The 17,535-nt window shown below is 38.4% G+C and overlaps 2 protein-coding genes across 2 annotated transcripts in view; one reads left to right on the forward strand and one right to left on the reverse strand.

The window, feature by feature from the left end:
* LOC124161274 (E3 ubiquitin-protein ligase MARCHF8-like) overlaps positions 1-17,535 on the reverse strand; it is a 125,682-nt gene that overhangs the window by 101,463 nt on the left and 6,684 nt on the right. The gene's annotated exons all lie outside the window — the stretch shown is intronic.
* LOC124161432 overlaps positions 1-17,535 on the forward strand; it is a 42,961-nt gene that overhangs the window by 7,874 nt on the left and 17,552 nt on the right. Inside the window, exon 3 of the mRNA XM_046537750.1 lies at positions 1,707-1,856. Coding sequence (XP_046393706.1) covers positions 1,707-1,856 — 150 coding nt within the window. The remainder of the gene's footprint in view (positions 1-1,706; positions 1,857-17,535) is intronic.

Genomic DNA, 17,535 nt, shown 5'->3' on the forward strand with positions numbered 1-17,535 from the left:
TGAGTTCGTATTACGTTGACTGCGTATTACGTCTAAAAAAGTTTTGGTAATTTTGATCACGTCTGTATAAAAATATTTTTGATTTTGCTCAAAAATAAATGGATCCTTCGGATACACTTTTAACGCACCGTTTTCCGCGTAAAAAGCGCACTAGCGTGTCGAAGATAAAAACAGAGCCGGGACAAATGAATTACGGGCCGCGGGCTTCGTGTTTGCCTCGCTTTCTCCTGCGCCGGTGAAAAGTGTGGAAAAAATAAGGAGAGGACACGGGAGGGAGGTTCGTTTCGGCGAAAAACAAGTCACGCCTCTCTGATAACGAAGCTCTGCCCATCCCACGGGGGAAAGGAATCTGTGTCAAATGTCTCGCGTCCACAGAGGTAATTCAACGTGTCAAAACAGCCTCGAAGCGGTTACAAGCAACCATGTTCGCCACCTGTAACTGCATTGCATTTGTTCGGAGGCATAAGAGAGGGCATCACTCACGCTCAACGAATTTTATTTTATTTTGTATTATTCCCAAACTACCAAATACAGCTCATTTCGACCATTTTATATCGGGGTTTTCAACAAATTTAACAATTGCACGTACAGGAACAGCCATGCCCTGTAATAATAAAATAAAATGCCATTATTCGGGCGAGGTTGAGACTAAGAAGTCCCCTCTTCCACCTATGGGGGAAACCTCCCAGGCGGGACTCGAACCCACGACCTCTTGCTTGACGGGAGAGGACTTAAACTCGCCGCCACCGAGGACGACAATGAGTTCTCTTAAGGAGTTCCCATCAAAGAATTAACTTCATACATTTTTATCCATATTTTAAAAACATGATTCAGTAATCGTAATTTATGGACCAACGATCGAAAATATCGTTAGGCTTTCCTAGAAAATCGATTTCCTTGTAAACTCGATGATGCATAACTATGAGAGATATAAATGTAGATTTCAATGAGGATATAAACACAACTTTTAATAAAAGTAAAAAACAATCGTTTGCAGCCCACGCTGGCAGCCGTCAATCCTCCGTACCTAGGCTAAAAAATCAATGAGCATGGAAATGGAGCTTTCTTCATCATTTTTCTAAAATCGAAAGTAAACTAAATTTATTCACACTTTCCTCTTTAGTACAGCGTAGTTAATAAACATTTACGATCCCGTGCCATTATTTATGCCAACAGCTCATGATTATAATAAATAAAAATCATGAAAATTGATATCAATATCCCTAAAGTATATGTCATTCAATGAATGCTTAGATACGAGTGAGCTATGGGATACTCAAGCATTATTATATTACAGCTACAATCATATTCTATGTCACACATTAGGTTAATTCTCAAAAGAGGTATGAACTATCAGAAAGTTCTTCTTGTCGGTTTCGTTTTTTTTCAGTTTTAATATGCAGATTCATAAAACCAAGAAAATAAAGAATAGTAAATTAGGCACATATCAAAATTACGTCCAATGAAAATTCCAAGTAAAATAATGCGCGTTAATATAGGGAATAAACAAATAAAATATTCTCGAAATAGGGGATAGATTTTTTTAAAAGTGTGAATACGAAAATAAATGTAAAAGATTTGATTGCCTATAGGCTTCTTATGCATAGATTTGTTCAGGAAGTATAATCCTGAAGCCAAGCAGAAGCTGTAGCTAATAATCTATGTTTTTGTAAATCACTGACATTTTTGTCTTTAATGTCTATTAGCTGGGATTTCGGTGCCGTTTGACAACACCACGGCGACAGTTCCAGAGAACTGGGAGGGTCATCATGAGACTTTGGCTAAACTTATGGTGCAGAGGTTGAACTCGGGCGGCTGGTCACATGGAAACTGGGAGATGGACACCAATGAAGCCGGTGAGTACAGTACGTATTCATTTAATTATCACGTCAATTTAACCACATCACACGAAAGAAAATTCTGCAGCGGGCTCAAATGATATTTTAGCAGACAGATAATTTAGGGTTGGTCAAATTAAACATTCACGCATTCGCACAAAATTCTCTCAACTGAATATAATAAGCGTCAACTCGCTCTGCCAATGCCGAAATTATTCTTTTTATTTCTAAATGACAATGGAATACGAAAGTCACAAATTAATCCTATTCGTATTGTATGGTGTGGCATTTGGAGGAGGCGACTGACAGCTGAGGCCATTTGCGCCATGGGGGAAGGGTATGGAAGGAAGGGCGGAGAGAAAACCGGCGTCGGTATTAGCCTTCTCTTAAAGAAAGGCGCCAATGGGACCACGGCTTAACGTCAAATCCGATGGATGGAGTGTTGCGCTTGAAATGACATCCATATAACACTCAAGCAGAAATCGGGCAGTCTCTAAAAATTCTCTGCCACTGCCGGGATGTGAACCCGAGCCCACCGGGTGGAAAGCCAACACTCTGGCCACCACGCCATCCCGATCCCAAACTATTCGTTAAAATACTTCCCGGAGAAGGTGTGATACCCAGTCACAAATATTGCTAAATTAAGATGAAATAATCACTTTGACAGACACTTTGGAAATAAAAACTCACAAAAATTGTAATCCTGACCCGGTCGTATTTAAGAAAAACGCTATAATGCATTTTTTATAAAACTCTGATCCATTATTCATTTTGATTTTTATTTTATCAGTTATTTTTCCAGTATTTAAATTAAAACCAAGTATACTCTTTCCTTTTTAGAAGAAAGAGTTTTTAAATCGTTTGCGAGATCCTTTGAGATTTTTTTATTGGTTATATGTACTGGATATGCATGTAAATTTAAAATTATTCTAATGATGCCATCTTTAACGGAAGAAAAATCCCAAGTCCATAATTATAAGACGCAGAAGACATCGAAAACTTACGGTGATAAATTCTTGACTACCCCGAATGTGGTCGCTACGGTAAATATTTGATGCAATTCCTCTACTTGGATGGCTCACAGTTTCCATCAGAAAGAGCCCTGCGGCGAAAGTCAACATTGGCGAAAAACATGGCTGCAAGGAAAATTTTGTCACACGCTTTGTTTGCTCGCGGAGCAAGTAGATCTGATATTTTCTGAATCACAGAGTTCTCACATCCTCTTCAAGAGAATGAGTCATCTGACCATGCTTTTACCGTGGTCGAAAACAAAAATTATACATGTTCATATGGAAGCCATTGAATTTCAACATAGATCGTAGGTTGAGATAAATATATATTTTATTTTTCATGCAGAGGACTAACAATTATGATTATGATTCCAACTTGTTTCAAATGGTGAATATGCGAGGATTAGAAGGAAACTATGAAGATTCTTAAAGACTTGAAATTGAAATATTAGTGGTGGCCAAATCATTATTTTATTAATTCAAGAATACCGGAGAACTTTAGCCATTATTTTAACAATGAGCCAAATTTCCATTCAAAAACCGTATTTTGAAAAAAGGAACAGCAATTTGCGGATTATTTAGGCGATAAAGACAGGGAGGTAATGTGTCTAGTTTTATCTTCATCGCGATCATTATGAAATGTCGAACCAAATAATCCGTTTATGACAATATAATATACTCAGAAGCAATCAGCATGTTTTCTACGAACTGGCAACCATAACAACCAAAACATTGCAGAGCAGAGCTCCGACGTAATTTCCGATCTTTTAATGATATTTACAGAAAAAAGTAGCATGGAAAGCACGTAAATATAATCTGTAGATATAGCACAGTAAAATACCCGGCTATTTTTTGAAAATTTTGCGAATAAAACATTTACTATATTTTTCGGCGAAATTTCCTTCAGAGGACATATCACTCCCGCTCAACCAGCCTTTTTTTATGAAACACAGCTTGTTGAAACTTAACCTATCACGTTGAAATTTTCAGAATATTAATGACTAATTAACCTTTGTACCCTTTTCCCGCATGCAATATCTGTAATTTATTTCTCGGTGTTTTCTCATCCGTGAAACAGAAAAATGTTGGCAAGGCCCCACTCCATGCACGCTGAAACTTTAACGTTTATAGCGCAAGTTTAAAACAAGTAAGACGCCGACAAAAAGGTAAAATGCAACCGGGTGAACAGGAGTTTAGCGTCCTCGGAACGTGAAGCGAGCACGGAACGTGTTAAATCAACACGGGGTTCACTCATAGCCAAAATAACTTATAGGTAGCAGCACTGACCTATTGAATTCCAAATCGTCCCTCTTTCTTCATACCACAGGCTTCTCCTCAATCCAGCAGGAACGAGAAACAGTGAACTTCGTCACTTAATCAGCCCGGTCAGGAAAATGACGGACGCACAAACGATCCAAACAAAACTACAACGGTGAAATAGACTCCCAACTCCGCTTCTATGTTTTTCACGGACTAGAGAGAAATTCTCCGAGAACGTTGATGAGGGCACTTGTCACAAGCACAGCTGGAGGGTCACTGAAAACGTATTCCTCGACAGCTCACGATGCGGTCGAAGCCTTGATGAAGAAGGAAACACTGCAGAAGAACTCGCCTCAAGATCGCGGGAAGTTTTCGTAAGAATGAGACGCCAGCGGCGGCGACTTTAAGGACGTTCTAAACGCTAAAGCTCAGCCGCAGTTTCCTGCTCCAGGGGGGAAATAAGAAGGGTTGGGGGGGACAGATATGAGGATTCAGTCTGCCGAATTCCAGAAACAGTGAAACGTAGCTACGTACGAAGAGAACGAAAAGTTAACCTCAAATATATACACAGGAACTAATCTTTTCAGGTGCAATTTCAGGAAATGTTGATAGGCGGTATCCAGCGGTAAACCTCAACACCGGAGTCTCCCGCTTGTGCGCACAAAGTGTGGATATTTCTCAAAGAAAAAAATCCTTTCCCTTGACCTGAATCCATAATAAAATCCCCTAAATACTCGTTGAGTACTCCAACCAAATAAGCCACCCGAAATATTCTGGCGGTTCTGGTTCTACATAACCTAGTGATCATGGGCATTTCCATGATAATGTCAACTTTTTCTCTCAAATTAAAATTGAGGCTGAAAATACTTTACCTTGATAAAGCAAAAGCTAAATGATTGAATTTTATGAAATCAGTATTTGATACATTATTCAAAGCCTTGTTAAAAGTTTTCAAATTATACTTCGATTCACAGAGTTTTGAAGATATTTGAAATCATCACACTTAGGAGGTTGACCTGGCAGTAATTCCGTCACTTGTTAATTATGGGCATATTTAGAAGGTATTTTGATAGTTAATTTTGTTTCTGTGCATGAACATCACATTCATAAATGTTTTTTGACCATGCACAGTAAGAACTTTTGCAATTTTTTTTATTTTACAATTTCATCGAAATATCTGCATAGTTTTGTCTAAAGGTAATTCCGTCACAAATGGAATTTCCCTGATTTAATACGGTGAGGCAGTAGTTTTGGATAGATTAGGGTAGATCTCGCCCCATGCTAAGCCACAGATGAGTGGTATCCCACATTTATGGCGGGGGCCGTTCCTTTCCTTGGGTCACCTCGGCATTCGAAGTTTGTGGGGATTTCCAAAATTTCACCGAGATCAGATGGTAACTCCGCTGTAATTTCAAAATATTTGCGTGAAATGAACACCTAAGCGTACAATGATTTTATTCAGCCGAGGGAATGTGGCGCCAAACCCGCGGACGTGTTACCTTGTTACATTTTATGTCCCGTAGCCAAGGACGTACCCAGGATCAAAACTAAGGGGGAGAGGGGAAGCCATGGTTGTTCAAGTTGTAACATTTAAGGATGGAAAAAGGTGAATGAAGCCAACATGCTAAGAAAACTATGACAGAGCTTTATTAATTTTTTTTATTGTTTGCTTGAAAAAATTATTTTAGTTCCATATCTTATATTAATAATATTTTTCGCTGGTTCACAGAAACTTTTTTGGAAACTTTCTTTTCAATCCAGTCCTGATTTTCCTTAAAGATGTTTGCGATTTTTTTTTCTGGGGGGGCAGATGCCCCCTCCTGTCCCTCTCTTGGTACGCCCATAAAAATGCATAAAAATCCACACCGGAAGATGATACCAAGGAACCTCAAATTACAGGAGCATTGGGCACAAACTTGAGAGTTCCCGGTTCGAAACTATTTTTGAATAAAATTGTTTTCTCCCTCTATGGAATTTTCACACTGAGTACCAACTAGCACATGACTCCGTAAACGATTCCTGCAGGAAAACTAATTTTTACGGCGATATCTTCGGATAAATGTTAATAGCTAAGACACATAAACGAATGAGAGATAATGCTCTCCCTTAGCCGGAATCGATAACGTCCAATCTAATTAGGAAGTGATAAGAAAAGAAGGAGGAAAAAAATTATTCTTAAAGCCTTAAGGGGAAGATGGGACAGTTTAGAAGACCATATGACGAGGAATGACGTCTTGATGAAAGTAATCGTAGAAAGACAGATGGAAGGGAAGAAGGGCAAGGGACGACCCCGAATGAGTTATATAAAACAGGTTATTAAGGATGTGAAAGAGAAGAAATACGTCACTGTAAAAAGGCTCGAGGAAAGGAGAGCGGAATGGAGAACTACGTCAAATTATCTTAGAATTTTTAACTAACGATGATGTGATGCAGAGGCGTAACTATGGGATGAGGGAATGGATCCCCCCCAAAGTCTCATAAAATTTTGTAGTATACTAATTTTTGCCTTAATGCGATAATTTCCCGCATAATTACGAGTGAAACCCAAATTTTATGTGCCAAAGTGGAGTAAAATGTATTTCCAGACATGTCAGTTTTCAAAATTTTTCCCGTCGCGTGGGGGGGTTAGGGATGGGGTCGCCCCTCAAACCCCTCCATCCCCCAAAGCATATTCCAAGTTACGCCACTGATGTGATGTATAAAATACGGGTAGATGCTAATAGCATGAATTAGTGGTATGTTTACCGCATCGAAGAAAGATTTTAAAAAAGGATATAGTGATCGACAGTTTTTCAAATCTCAATAACTTTGTCTCATAATTTACGACAGGCTTATTTTTTTAATGCCAAGGCAAAATTGATGAATCCAAGATATTGGTCGGTTTCATGATTTTCCTATACCTCCTCGACTCGATAGCAAGACTACTGGAATAGAAGAGGAAGTTTCTAAAAAAGAATTGAATTCATCTATCCATAATGGTAGACCCACACATGAAGGCTACCTCACCACTTTCTGTACCCAAGGTTGCGGGTTCGACTAGGTTAGTAACGTCGAGAGAAATAGATTCACTCGACCTCCGAGAAACTTGATAAAAAGTCAAGGGTAATGGGAATACTGAATCCCACGTATAACCGGAAGTGTCGGTTTGCTCATTGACGCATAACGCCACCTGATACGCAGAACGTCAAGAAATGAGACGCTATATCTGCATAATCGTTCTGAGCCTTTCGAGTCACCGAGTCAAGGGTGTTAGGCACGGAGTTAGTAATCAACACAATACGCTATATATCCACTTCATGGTTGTCAAAAAAATAATATCACGTGCACTTGTGTGTGCTATAATGAGCTCCTACAAATGTATCACTTCACTGAAATAAAGAATTTAGTAAAAAAGCACAAATAAAATATGCAAAAATTAGTTTTACGTTACCTATCAACGCCAGTCTAATCATGATTAGAATAAAATCGTTAACTGGCTAGAAATAAAGTTAAAAAATACTTAAAATGATAAGGTGGAAACGTTTAAAAAGTACGCAGTACAAATGAAAAAATATTCAGTGAGGCATGGAAATGGGAAAAGAAAAATCCTGTCGTTCTATCGAGTGTACCAATTGATGTTATGAATTGCGCAACTGTTATACCCACTAACCGTCGAATAACATCTTAATTTTCTCGGTTCATACTCTTTAATAGCATTACTAGGCGCTTTATTTCGTAAAAATTAGAATGAAATACGTAAAATATGAAGTAACGTAATGATTTCCCCATCTAATCAATAATAATTTCATGCATCAGAACTGACTGAAAATTCGAAGTCAACCAGGGAGGTATGAGGTAATTAATCTCCTCGCGTCGAGAGCATTTTTTCCCCATTACAATCAAGAGCTTTGCTCCCATTTGAGCCCGAGACTCATAGACCAGTAGCTTTACTCTCCATCCACTCTTTCCCGAGTACTAAAAATGGACTTGAAACCAATTTCATCTCTTTAAGGGGCAAGAGGCGCAAGAGCATACAAAAGGAATTTGGCAGAAGCATTCATTAGTGGAAAAGACATAGCTAGGTAGCGGAAGCGGAAACTCCTAATTACTGGCTGAAGGCAGAGGGGGATTTTGAATAAATTGACTGACACATAGCGTTATCCTTATCTCCGAGAGTGCCGACTTAATGATTCCAACTTTGGTACAAAACTCTTTGCGCTTTCTCTATATTTCAAAAGTCAAATTACGACGTGATATAAAAAGGCTTCCTTCCTGACGAGCTCACATCCTCTACAAATATGTAAGGACTTTGCGGCCCCTTCCAACCGCCTCCAACTCAGTGATCCAACGCGATGGTGGGGAGAAGTAAGGATATAGCTCACTGCAAACCAAGGCAGAAGCGTGCAATTTTATCGTGCTTGTTGCTTATTTCTTGAGCCACCTCGAAATTCAAGGATTATATTTTTAGTTATTTCGAAGGCTTGACCCGAAATTTGAACCCGGGTAACTCCAGTCAGAAGGCAATCTCTATACCTACCATGCTTCCGATCTAATATTACTGCACATACATTTATCTCATGATAATGCACATTAAAAGCACTTGTTCGCATTCGTCACATGCTTCGTCGTAACGATCACCTCTCAAATTGCATTGTAAAATATTACGACTCCTTGACGGTGAAGAAAAAAGGAAACTGTCCACCTTTGAATAGATATAATTTTATTCCTGTGAACATATTTATTAATTTTCAATATTTAATTCATCATTTTTAGGTCCCTTAATTCTCTTAAGGCCTTCAAATCCTGACGACGATGCGTAAAATAAAGAAAATCGGGCATTAACTGAAGATTTCATTTAAAAATTTAAGAATAGAAATTTTTTCCTTCAAATTCTTTGTGATGAAACTTCAAACAATACCATTAATTTTTGGGATGAAAAAGCAGTACGAATATATGTAGGCATTTAATTAAATGCACTTTCATTCACTAAAATTTTCTGTTCGACCACCCGCACTTTGGCGATACAATTTCACAATTCCTACCATAAATTATACATCCTATCTCAGTTAAATAACTCGGATAATGCATACCTAAATGGTGACCATTTAACTTCCGACAATATTTGAACTTAATCTTGTTTAGTAAAGGAATCATCGATAAAAGACTTTCATTTAAAGGCATTCTTTCGATCGAAGCATTAAAGAACTAAATTTTATTCCATTAAATACGTGCGACTAATTTCATTAACAAGCTGTCAGAGACAGTATATTACTTATTCAATGAAAGATATTGTTTTTGAACCGAAAGATAAGATAAAAAAGTTCCCCAAATTTATGTGTATTTAATCTTCCACTTCGGTTAAATCAAAATTGCAAGCTACGATGTGGTGGAATGGATCCAAAATAGCAATGAAGATACTTTTGCTACAGCAATGATGACTTCCACAGTTTATTTGACACAGAACAGAAATTTATTTAACAAGTGCTGTGATAAATAAACTGTTGGAACATAGTAAGATCTAATAGTGACGTATAGTAGACAGAGAAATTGCCTTCTGACTGGAGTAACCCTGGTTCAAATTTCGTGTCATGCCTGCGAAATAGCTCAAAATATATTCCTGGAATGCGACGAGGCCCATGGAAAGAAAAAATAAATATATCAATGATTTAACATTTAGCAGGCATTTATTTAACAATTTCTGTGTTAAATAAACTAAGGGAGTCCAAAAATCTTTCCATTGCTATTATTTCCACTTTAGCGGTAATTTTTCCTCTTGTGCCGCCCGCATTCGGCAGTGCAATTAAAAAAATACATAAAAGGGCGACTTAAGCCTTAAAGCTTTAAATAAGAACATCCTCTTCTCCTTTAGTGACCCACGTGGAAGAAAAGGAAATGTCCCAATCCCATTCCCAAAATCAATAACTGTCCACAACGAGAGTGTTTCGAAATATCTTTTTCAAGGCGCATGCATAGCCAGGTTCCAACCTTAATTCTTCTTCCGTCTTCTATTGCACGAGGAAGTATTTAATGATCACGCGAAGGGATACATTTTTATCACTCCAGGAATGAAATTAAGTCAAACTTCTAAAATCACGGTCAAGGAGTTTCGAGCAGCAACTGCACGAATTGTGAGAGTCGCCTGTGTTTGTTGGCACGAGTGGTTGGTTCATTAATTGTAAATTCGTTATTTCTAGCACAATTTTCAACACTGAGCGCGAGTTTTTAAAGCGAGAAACACGTGGTGAATTTGCCTCTTCCAACGTAATTTTTGAAAGAAGAAAACGCCTAGAAAGACATGATAGGGGAAGCTCTTCCAAAATGAAGGCTTGCCGAGAAAGAGCAGTTGCTTTGGAGATCCACCCCGTGTCTTTTTACTGTCTCGGATAGCTGTTTCATCTTAGCTGCAGTCGGCTTATTCAAGTCTCTGAAGTTTGACTGACCTGAAGAAGCCAACTATAACGCTGGCGAAGTAGTCGTTCGAGACAATGAAGACACGCAGAGTGAATTCCAAACAGGAATACTACGATGAAGATTCTCGAGTTGGCCTCTAAATGTGTAGGCACCTACTAGCCATTTATATAGGTTTACAAAAGTCACTAAGTCATTACTAACTATGTGGTATTCCATTATCTTATGGTCATTTATCTTTTATATATTTATTTTTTTGGTTTCTTTACCCATCCTTTTCCCCTATTCTGGCATCCGTTTTAAAATTCATCTGGTAACTAGGTAACAAGAATAAGATAAATAGATCATAATTTGCGCCTGAAGATGATGATAATTCATCGAAACCCGGGTCGCACTTTTTAAAAAAGAAGTGCTATAAGTAATAGTGTAATTTCCAAGAAAACTTTTTTTTTAATTTACAAAAGTCGCTGGCGTCACTAACGAATTGAGCGATCCGAATTTCGCGGAGAAATAAGCTATAATACGGAAAATTAACGGTAAGATGGGAAGAAGACCCCACCACCATGTGGCATTTGTGACAGCCCTCTCACTGTGAGACACCTCCTGACGGAGTGTGATGATTTCCTTCTTACGCGAGACAGGTTAGGCGTCAGTGGCAGCCAAGAATGTATTCTGGGCGATGACCCAGACCGTCTTAACCGTGTCAAGGAATTCCTGACATAAAATGGTCTTATAAATGCAATTTGATTAGTAAAAACCAATATAAGAATATTCTTAACTGTGCCGTACTAAATTGGTAGTGTAATATATTATCATGATGCAATTACTAGATTGCGCGTGGTGCTAATTACCTTAGTTGTCGACGCAGCCGTAACCTCAAACCTACTACTAAGTTAACGGTAATTTATTTCCTTGGCGATGTAACATGTAAAATTCATAAATTTTCAATGCTATTCCTCACAGGGGGCGATTTTTTTCATCAAATTTGGAGGTGGGTAATGATCTGAATCTTGGGAGTATGGAATTTCCTCCGTGAGATCAAATCAAGGTTATCTCACGTTTGGGACCTGTAGCCATGCATTTGCATACACACTCCAATTACTCCGTTACAAGGATAAAAAACTAGTAAACTAATAAACATTTTATTTTTTTACTGAATTTGGGAGGGTGGTCATGACCCCTATGACCTCCCCCCTTAATCCTGATTATTCCCTCAAGACTCGGCATGTTATATATAGTAAATATTGAGAATAAAAAGATCGCTGTTGACTGATCGCCGCGCTGCGGACATTTTTGAAAACCGAATAAACTGCGCTCAAAGCGGCTACAAAAAAAATGCTTCAACGGTACGGACTGGTGCCTCATCTATGCAGCATCTTTCCGCTAAAGTCTATACAAGCCAACAGGGTATTGCAAAACCATGCTCTCACCAGCCCTATGCATTCGAGACACTCTCATGGCAGAAATATCTTGTTTTTCCCGTGTCTAGAATAAGAACCTAAGGTTTATTAACTGTCTCAACCTGCGAGGCAATCCATTCGAATCCGATCTTCGTGGTCTCCGACAGTGGCATTGAAAGCATGACTACCGTATCCCGCACAACAATGTGAACTTGAGACGCAAACTTCTTGCTGGTAAAACCCAGTCTGTACTCACCCTGGAGGAAAATGGCAAGTTAGTTTCAGAGGTAGCTTTATGGCAATTGGGAGATCCATGTTCGAATCCTGATTAAGCCAAATAATGTCCTAACGATAAATTTTATCCTTGGTGAAAATAACTTTGCGCCCCTACACGTGACTGTGCATAAAGTCACTCGTAACATATATAGCCTACTTCGAATAAAGTGAGCAGCCCAAAGGTAGCTCCCATCTCACTAAAGAATCTAACCTTAGAGAACTGAGCTCGAATAGGTCCGACCTATTGCTACAATTCAGCCTATCAAATCCAGAGCTTTAAAAAAATTATAGAAAAAAGCTATTGATTCTTACAAATTTAGAGATTTATTGATTCGTCTATTTTAAATAACCAAAGGACATGCCTTACAGGCCAGGAATGTGCTAAAAATAGTCTCCTTTGTCCCCATGCATGGTAAGCAATCGCCTCGGATCAGTAGGCAACATAAAAATTTTCAAGTACATTTACGCTCTCTGGATAAATGGGTCGAACAAACAGCGCGGCGTCGCCGTAAGGGAAGCCCAACAAGTTGACGGGAGGGCGAAAAGGGGAGACACGTATGTAAGCGGCCCCTGCTTCACCCGTTCAACCCCTTCAAAGCCCAAAGTGGAGCACTCGCGAAAAAACGGGAGCTCAAAAGGAACGAAGTGGCACGAAAGGATGGAATCCGTAGGGAGTCGAGGCGCGCATAAAACTAGGCTCGCTGGACGGTTCGATTAATCGATGGTCGAAACAATCGATGGCCTATTGGGTAGAGCGTTTGGGCTAATCATCGAAGGGCCCCGGGTTCGAATGCTGAGTGAAGCCTTCAGATACTCACAATTTTAAAAATCCTCAAAAATGGCCCAGTGGAAGAAAATTCATAAGCTTTGACTTAATCTGGAGTGTGCTGTACGCTCATCTTTCCCTAGGCTGCCCCAATTCTGGTGTCACATTCCCGCCAAAAGGCAACTGCCCCCCCCCCCCACCCGGTTGAATATAGTATACGCTTTAAGAATCCCCCAAATTCTTTTTCTATGAGCAGCTTAGGGCTTATATCCCAATGATCGCCTCTGACCTATTAAAAAAAACGGATTGAAGCACTGGGCTAGTAAAAACAAACGAAGGCGTTATGATGACTTTTGTATCCAATGGGAGTGGTTAACTACTCCAGTAGCTACATACAAAAGTAATCATCTTCCGGTCGCCAAGTAAAAGCTTAATGGTTCAATTAATTTATAGTTTCAGAGATACTTTACATAATCGAGAGTTGTGGTGATCGGCGATGTCAATAGGTGGTTTATCCCGGAGGAAAAAAATTATCCCTTTAGAAACTGTCGCGAAAGGTGTCAACCTCACAGCAAGCGTATACATTATACAAGAAGGATAATCGACTTCTGCGAACGTGACAAAGATCAAAAAGGCAACATCATAATTCACATGATGGGTCACCGACAATGACTGGAAATGACTAAATGAATATAAGATCAAGTAATTGATGTGATGGATCTGATTGGCTGACTACGACAATAATGTTTGTTTCCATAAGGTTTATTTGTGTTATTCTTAATTCTTTCTTTTTATGAATTATTTCAAGCGTTTATTAAGAAAAATGCAAATCGCAATTCTAGTATTGTTTGTAAGAAAGCAAGTAAAGTCAAATAGAGGGTACCGTTCGTTGAGTAACGCATTCAATAAATATAAAATTTAAATCGGCTCTTACAGACCCACGATAGTACCTTAAACGATTTCTCAACGCAACAATTTGCTGACAACGACGATAGCATTCGTTTTCATCTTATTTCCATTAGAAATGTTATTTCCATTACATTTAATATTCACGAATAAGAGACAGAATAAGGATTTTAACTAAATACACTTTTATGGTTAGTAAATTTATGTATGATTAAGTATTTTAATTAAATTTAAATAAATTATAAAAATACATAGATGTAGTGTTCTGAAATTGTACAGATTTACCTATTCATCGTCATAGCATCGAAGATTCCTGATTTATACCTTAGAAAATAAAAAAATAAGAAACAACCTTCAGCTTTCCCGATCTTATTTCGCCGGATATCAATCGCTCAAATTTTGAGAAACACTAATTATGCAATAGAGAATGGTGGTAAAAATTGGTCAAAGCAAAACCCGAATTAGTCTTTACTTTCAACTCTTAATGAAAAGTATTGAAAATTAGCAGGCCCATGGGCATTACTCGGGAAGGATAGTACCCAGAGAAGAGGGAAACTTGGATTTCATGATCACATAGCATGATTATTGTTTTTTCTCTTTGAGCGTGTCAAGAGGTGTATCTACCCGATAGGATGACCAACTGCGGAAGTTATATGATGTGATGTAAAAAGCAGTAATGAGAAACCTACGCAAAGTACGCATTGTAATCAACCAGAAGTAGCACTATGGGCTTTAGAAGCATGAACGAACTTTGGTTGCAATCCGTGCAGCCGTATGGAAACGCATACCGGACAGACAAACAGACATCCTCTTTTATATATGTAGACAAATGAATTGGAATTCATGGGCGATTCCTCTCAAAGAGGATCCAATGGAATTACCTTCAGACTAATCGGACACACAAAAGGCTCGCTAGATAAATTGAACCGGCGGAACTCGAAAAATGCCGCAAGCTATTTTCCTCCCCGGAACTCCTCGGTCTACGGATACATGAAAATCCACATCCGGGAACGTGGGAGCAGAATCCTTTTCGTCCATTCCTCATCGGTTCTCCAATCAATTGGCATAGCAATACTAACGGCAAACTTTTTCACTAAAAATATCACCGTTTACGTTCGAACTCGAGGCAAACTATTAACCTGCTCGTATTAATTAGTCCTTTCAAACGTCGTATCTATAAAATTCACCTCGGATACTCAGCGTAATGCTATTGAAATAGCGATTAGAACGGCGAGTATTTTAATGCTGTAATTTCGATGACTTCCTCCAGTCAGCCCAACTTGGTTCATAGCAGCATATCTATGGAAATTCATATATATCATAGGATTGCGACTGGGACAGCGGCGTGACTATAGAGGGGGATGAGAGGGATAGTTCTATACCCCAAAGCCTCAGAGAAATAAAAATAATATTCAAAACTATTTTCTAGTAAATTTTAACGTAACCTTTCAATGGAACCCTAATTTTAAGTGCTAAAATTATGTAAAATGTATTTGCAGGCATTTCATTTTTTCAAAAGTTTCCTAAAAGGGGGGTGGTAGGTGGGAGGTTGCCCTTCACCCATCCCCTCCCAATCCCCCCTCCCACCAGAGCATATTCCTATTTATGCCACTGGAATGGGATATGAGCAATTAAAGAGAGATTATTTTGATGCCAAAGCCATTTAATGCACCAAAATTTGGACGGCGTTGGATGCCGTTAGCATTATATTTATGAAACATGATTACAATTAAATATATTTATGGTATTTCAATTTTATTTCAATCGTTTGTAAAAATATTAATCCTAAGTGTGGTATTATTCGTAAGAAAGCAAGCGGAATCAGCTACAGCAAATGGTAATGAGATTAACGCATTCAATAAATAATTGAATTTGGCTCTTACACGCCCACTATAGTCCCTTAAACTTTAAAAGCGGCCCTTGAACTCGGAAAGTAGATATATTAAAAATTGGTATTCCGTAAGGGGGCAAGAATTAAATATAATATTTGTCCAATTTTAGTCCATATTGAAAACAATGCCGTCAAAAAAAAAATAATAAGGTAAATAAGGCTCCCTCATTTGTGTCAAAAATAAAGGTAAGTTAAACAAAAATTATTTTAACCGATACGAATTGAACAACAATCACGAGCATATACAAACCTTTCTATAACCCTGTAAGAAATAAAATCCTCCTAAAAACTGCGACCGTAATTTTTGTCTGTGGAACGGAGACGGAGACGAAGGAATTTTTCCCCAAGTTTTAGCAGCAACCTCAAGAGTATCGATTATTTTGTCGATCCGAGGGACAGATTTGCAGAGAATGCAAATACCTCGGCGTCAAGAGCAAACTCGTTGATAGCGCGAGACTTTTTCAAGGTGCGCCTTGAATCACACTTTCCCTCAACCGTGGCCATGAGCTATATTATTCGTAGGGCGACGTTTCGCGGATATGCGACATTCTGGCGGCACCGGAATAACAGGGAAATCTGCGGTTTCAAAAATTTTCTCCAGGGAGAACCATGCTCATCTACTATACACAAAAGTTCTGTGTGGATACAGAGAACTGCCCATAACTGCTTTTTGAGGAATTCCTAACGTCAGCGCTATGAAATCGACGTAATGTTCCTTTAAACTGAAAAAAATTACGTGCATAAATAGGTCATCATAATCCTGACTTCTCTTTTTTTTCAGAAAAATAGTTAGGAATAAAAAAATACTGCACTTAAAAAATAATGGGTTTTAAATGAAGTGATCAAGTGTAAGTGAAATATTGATGAAAAAAGTAAAAAAAAATTTCACCGAACTCATTTCTAATGCAATGAAGAGCCAAATGCCAAGAAAATAAAATTTACGCAACTACATTCATTATATTTTAGTAAGCATACCAGTGTTTTTGATAAATGTATACAGGAAGTTCGTATCATAGTGAATAATAGCTCCGGAAAAATTTCCGCATGACACCAATGATATTTGTGTACGAAATAATTTTGAAGCGTTCGTGAAAGAAAGAGGAAGTGTAATATGCCTAATACGTACCCATGTTGATCAAAAAACGTATAACGCTGAGTGGTTGCACGTCGGTTGATTAGGAAAATTACACTGGTAATTGCAAGAAGAACAAGCTGTGCATGGGCTATAACATACTTTTTTGACTTTAAAGCTTGTGAAAACTTTCAAGCTACTTAAAGAGGTGAAGATGAGAGCAATTCATAATGGAATTCACTCGTGGAAAGTTTCTAGGGCAAACGAATATTCATTGCCGTCACAAAGTTTGCGGGACTAGATCAATTTTCCTGCCGCGAGTAAAGGAGTTTTGCAGGGAATGACAATTTAGTTTTTTTCTTACTATATTTTCCGGAAGATAAATCATAAGAAACATAAAGCAATGCGCTTTTCTAGAGCTTGGAGATCAAGGAATGCGAGGCCTAACATAATCGAAGAGGGACATAAACTTGAGTATACAGTATAACTATGTGGGCGGCACAGGCGTGATGAACGAACACAGTAGCAAGGACATTAAGGAAAAAAAACAAAGATCGCAATGGATGCATACTTAAGAAAGTAAAAAAAATCTGTATCTTTGGATATAGGCGTAAATAAAAGGATAGAGAGGAAGTTGATACGAAGTGCAGTTTAAATACGCGACTGAAACATGGGCGTTAACACAGAAGGATGTCATATAATTAATAGAATAGCATATATTATAGTCTA

The sequence above is a fragment of the Ischnura elegans genome, chromosome 6 (genome assembly GCF_921293095.1).
Source record: "Ischnura elegans chromosome 6, ioIscEleg1.1, whole genome shotgun sequence".
Classification (NCBI taxonomy): domain Eukaryota; kingdom Metazoa; phylum Arthropoda; class Insecta; order Odonata; family Coenagrionidae; genus Ischnura; species Ischnura elegans.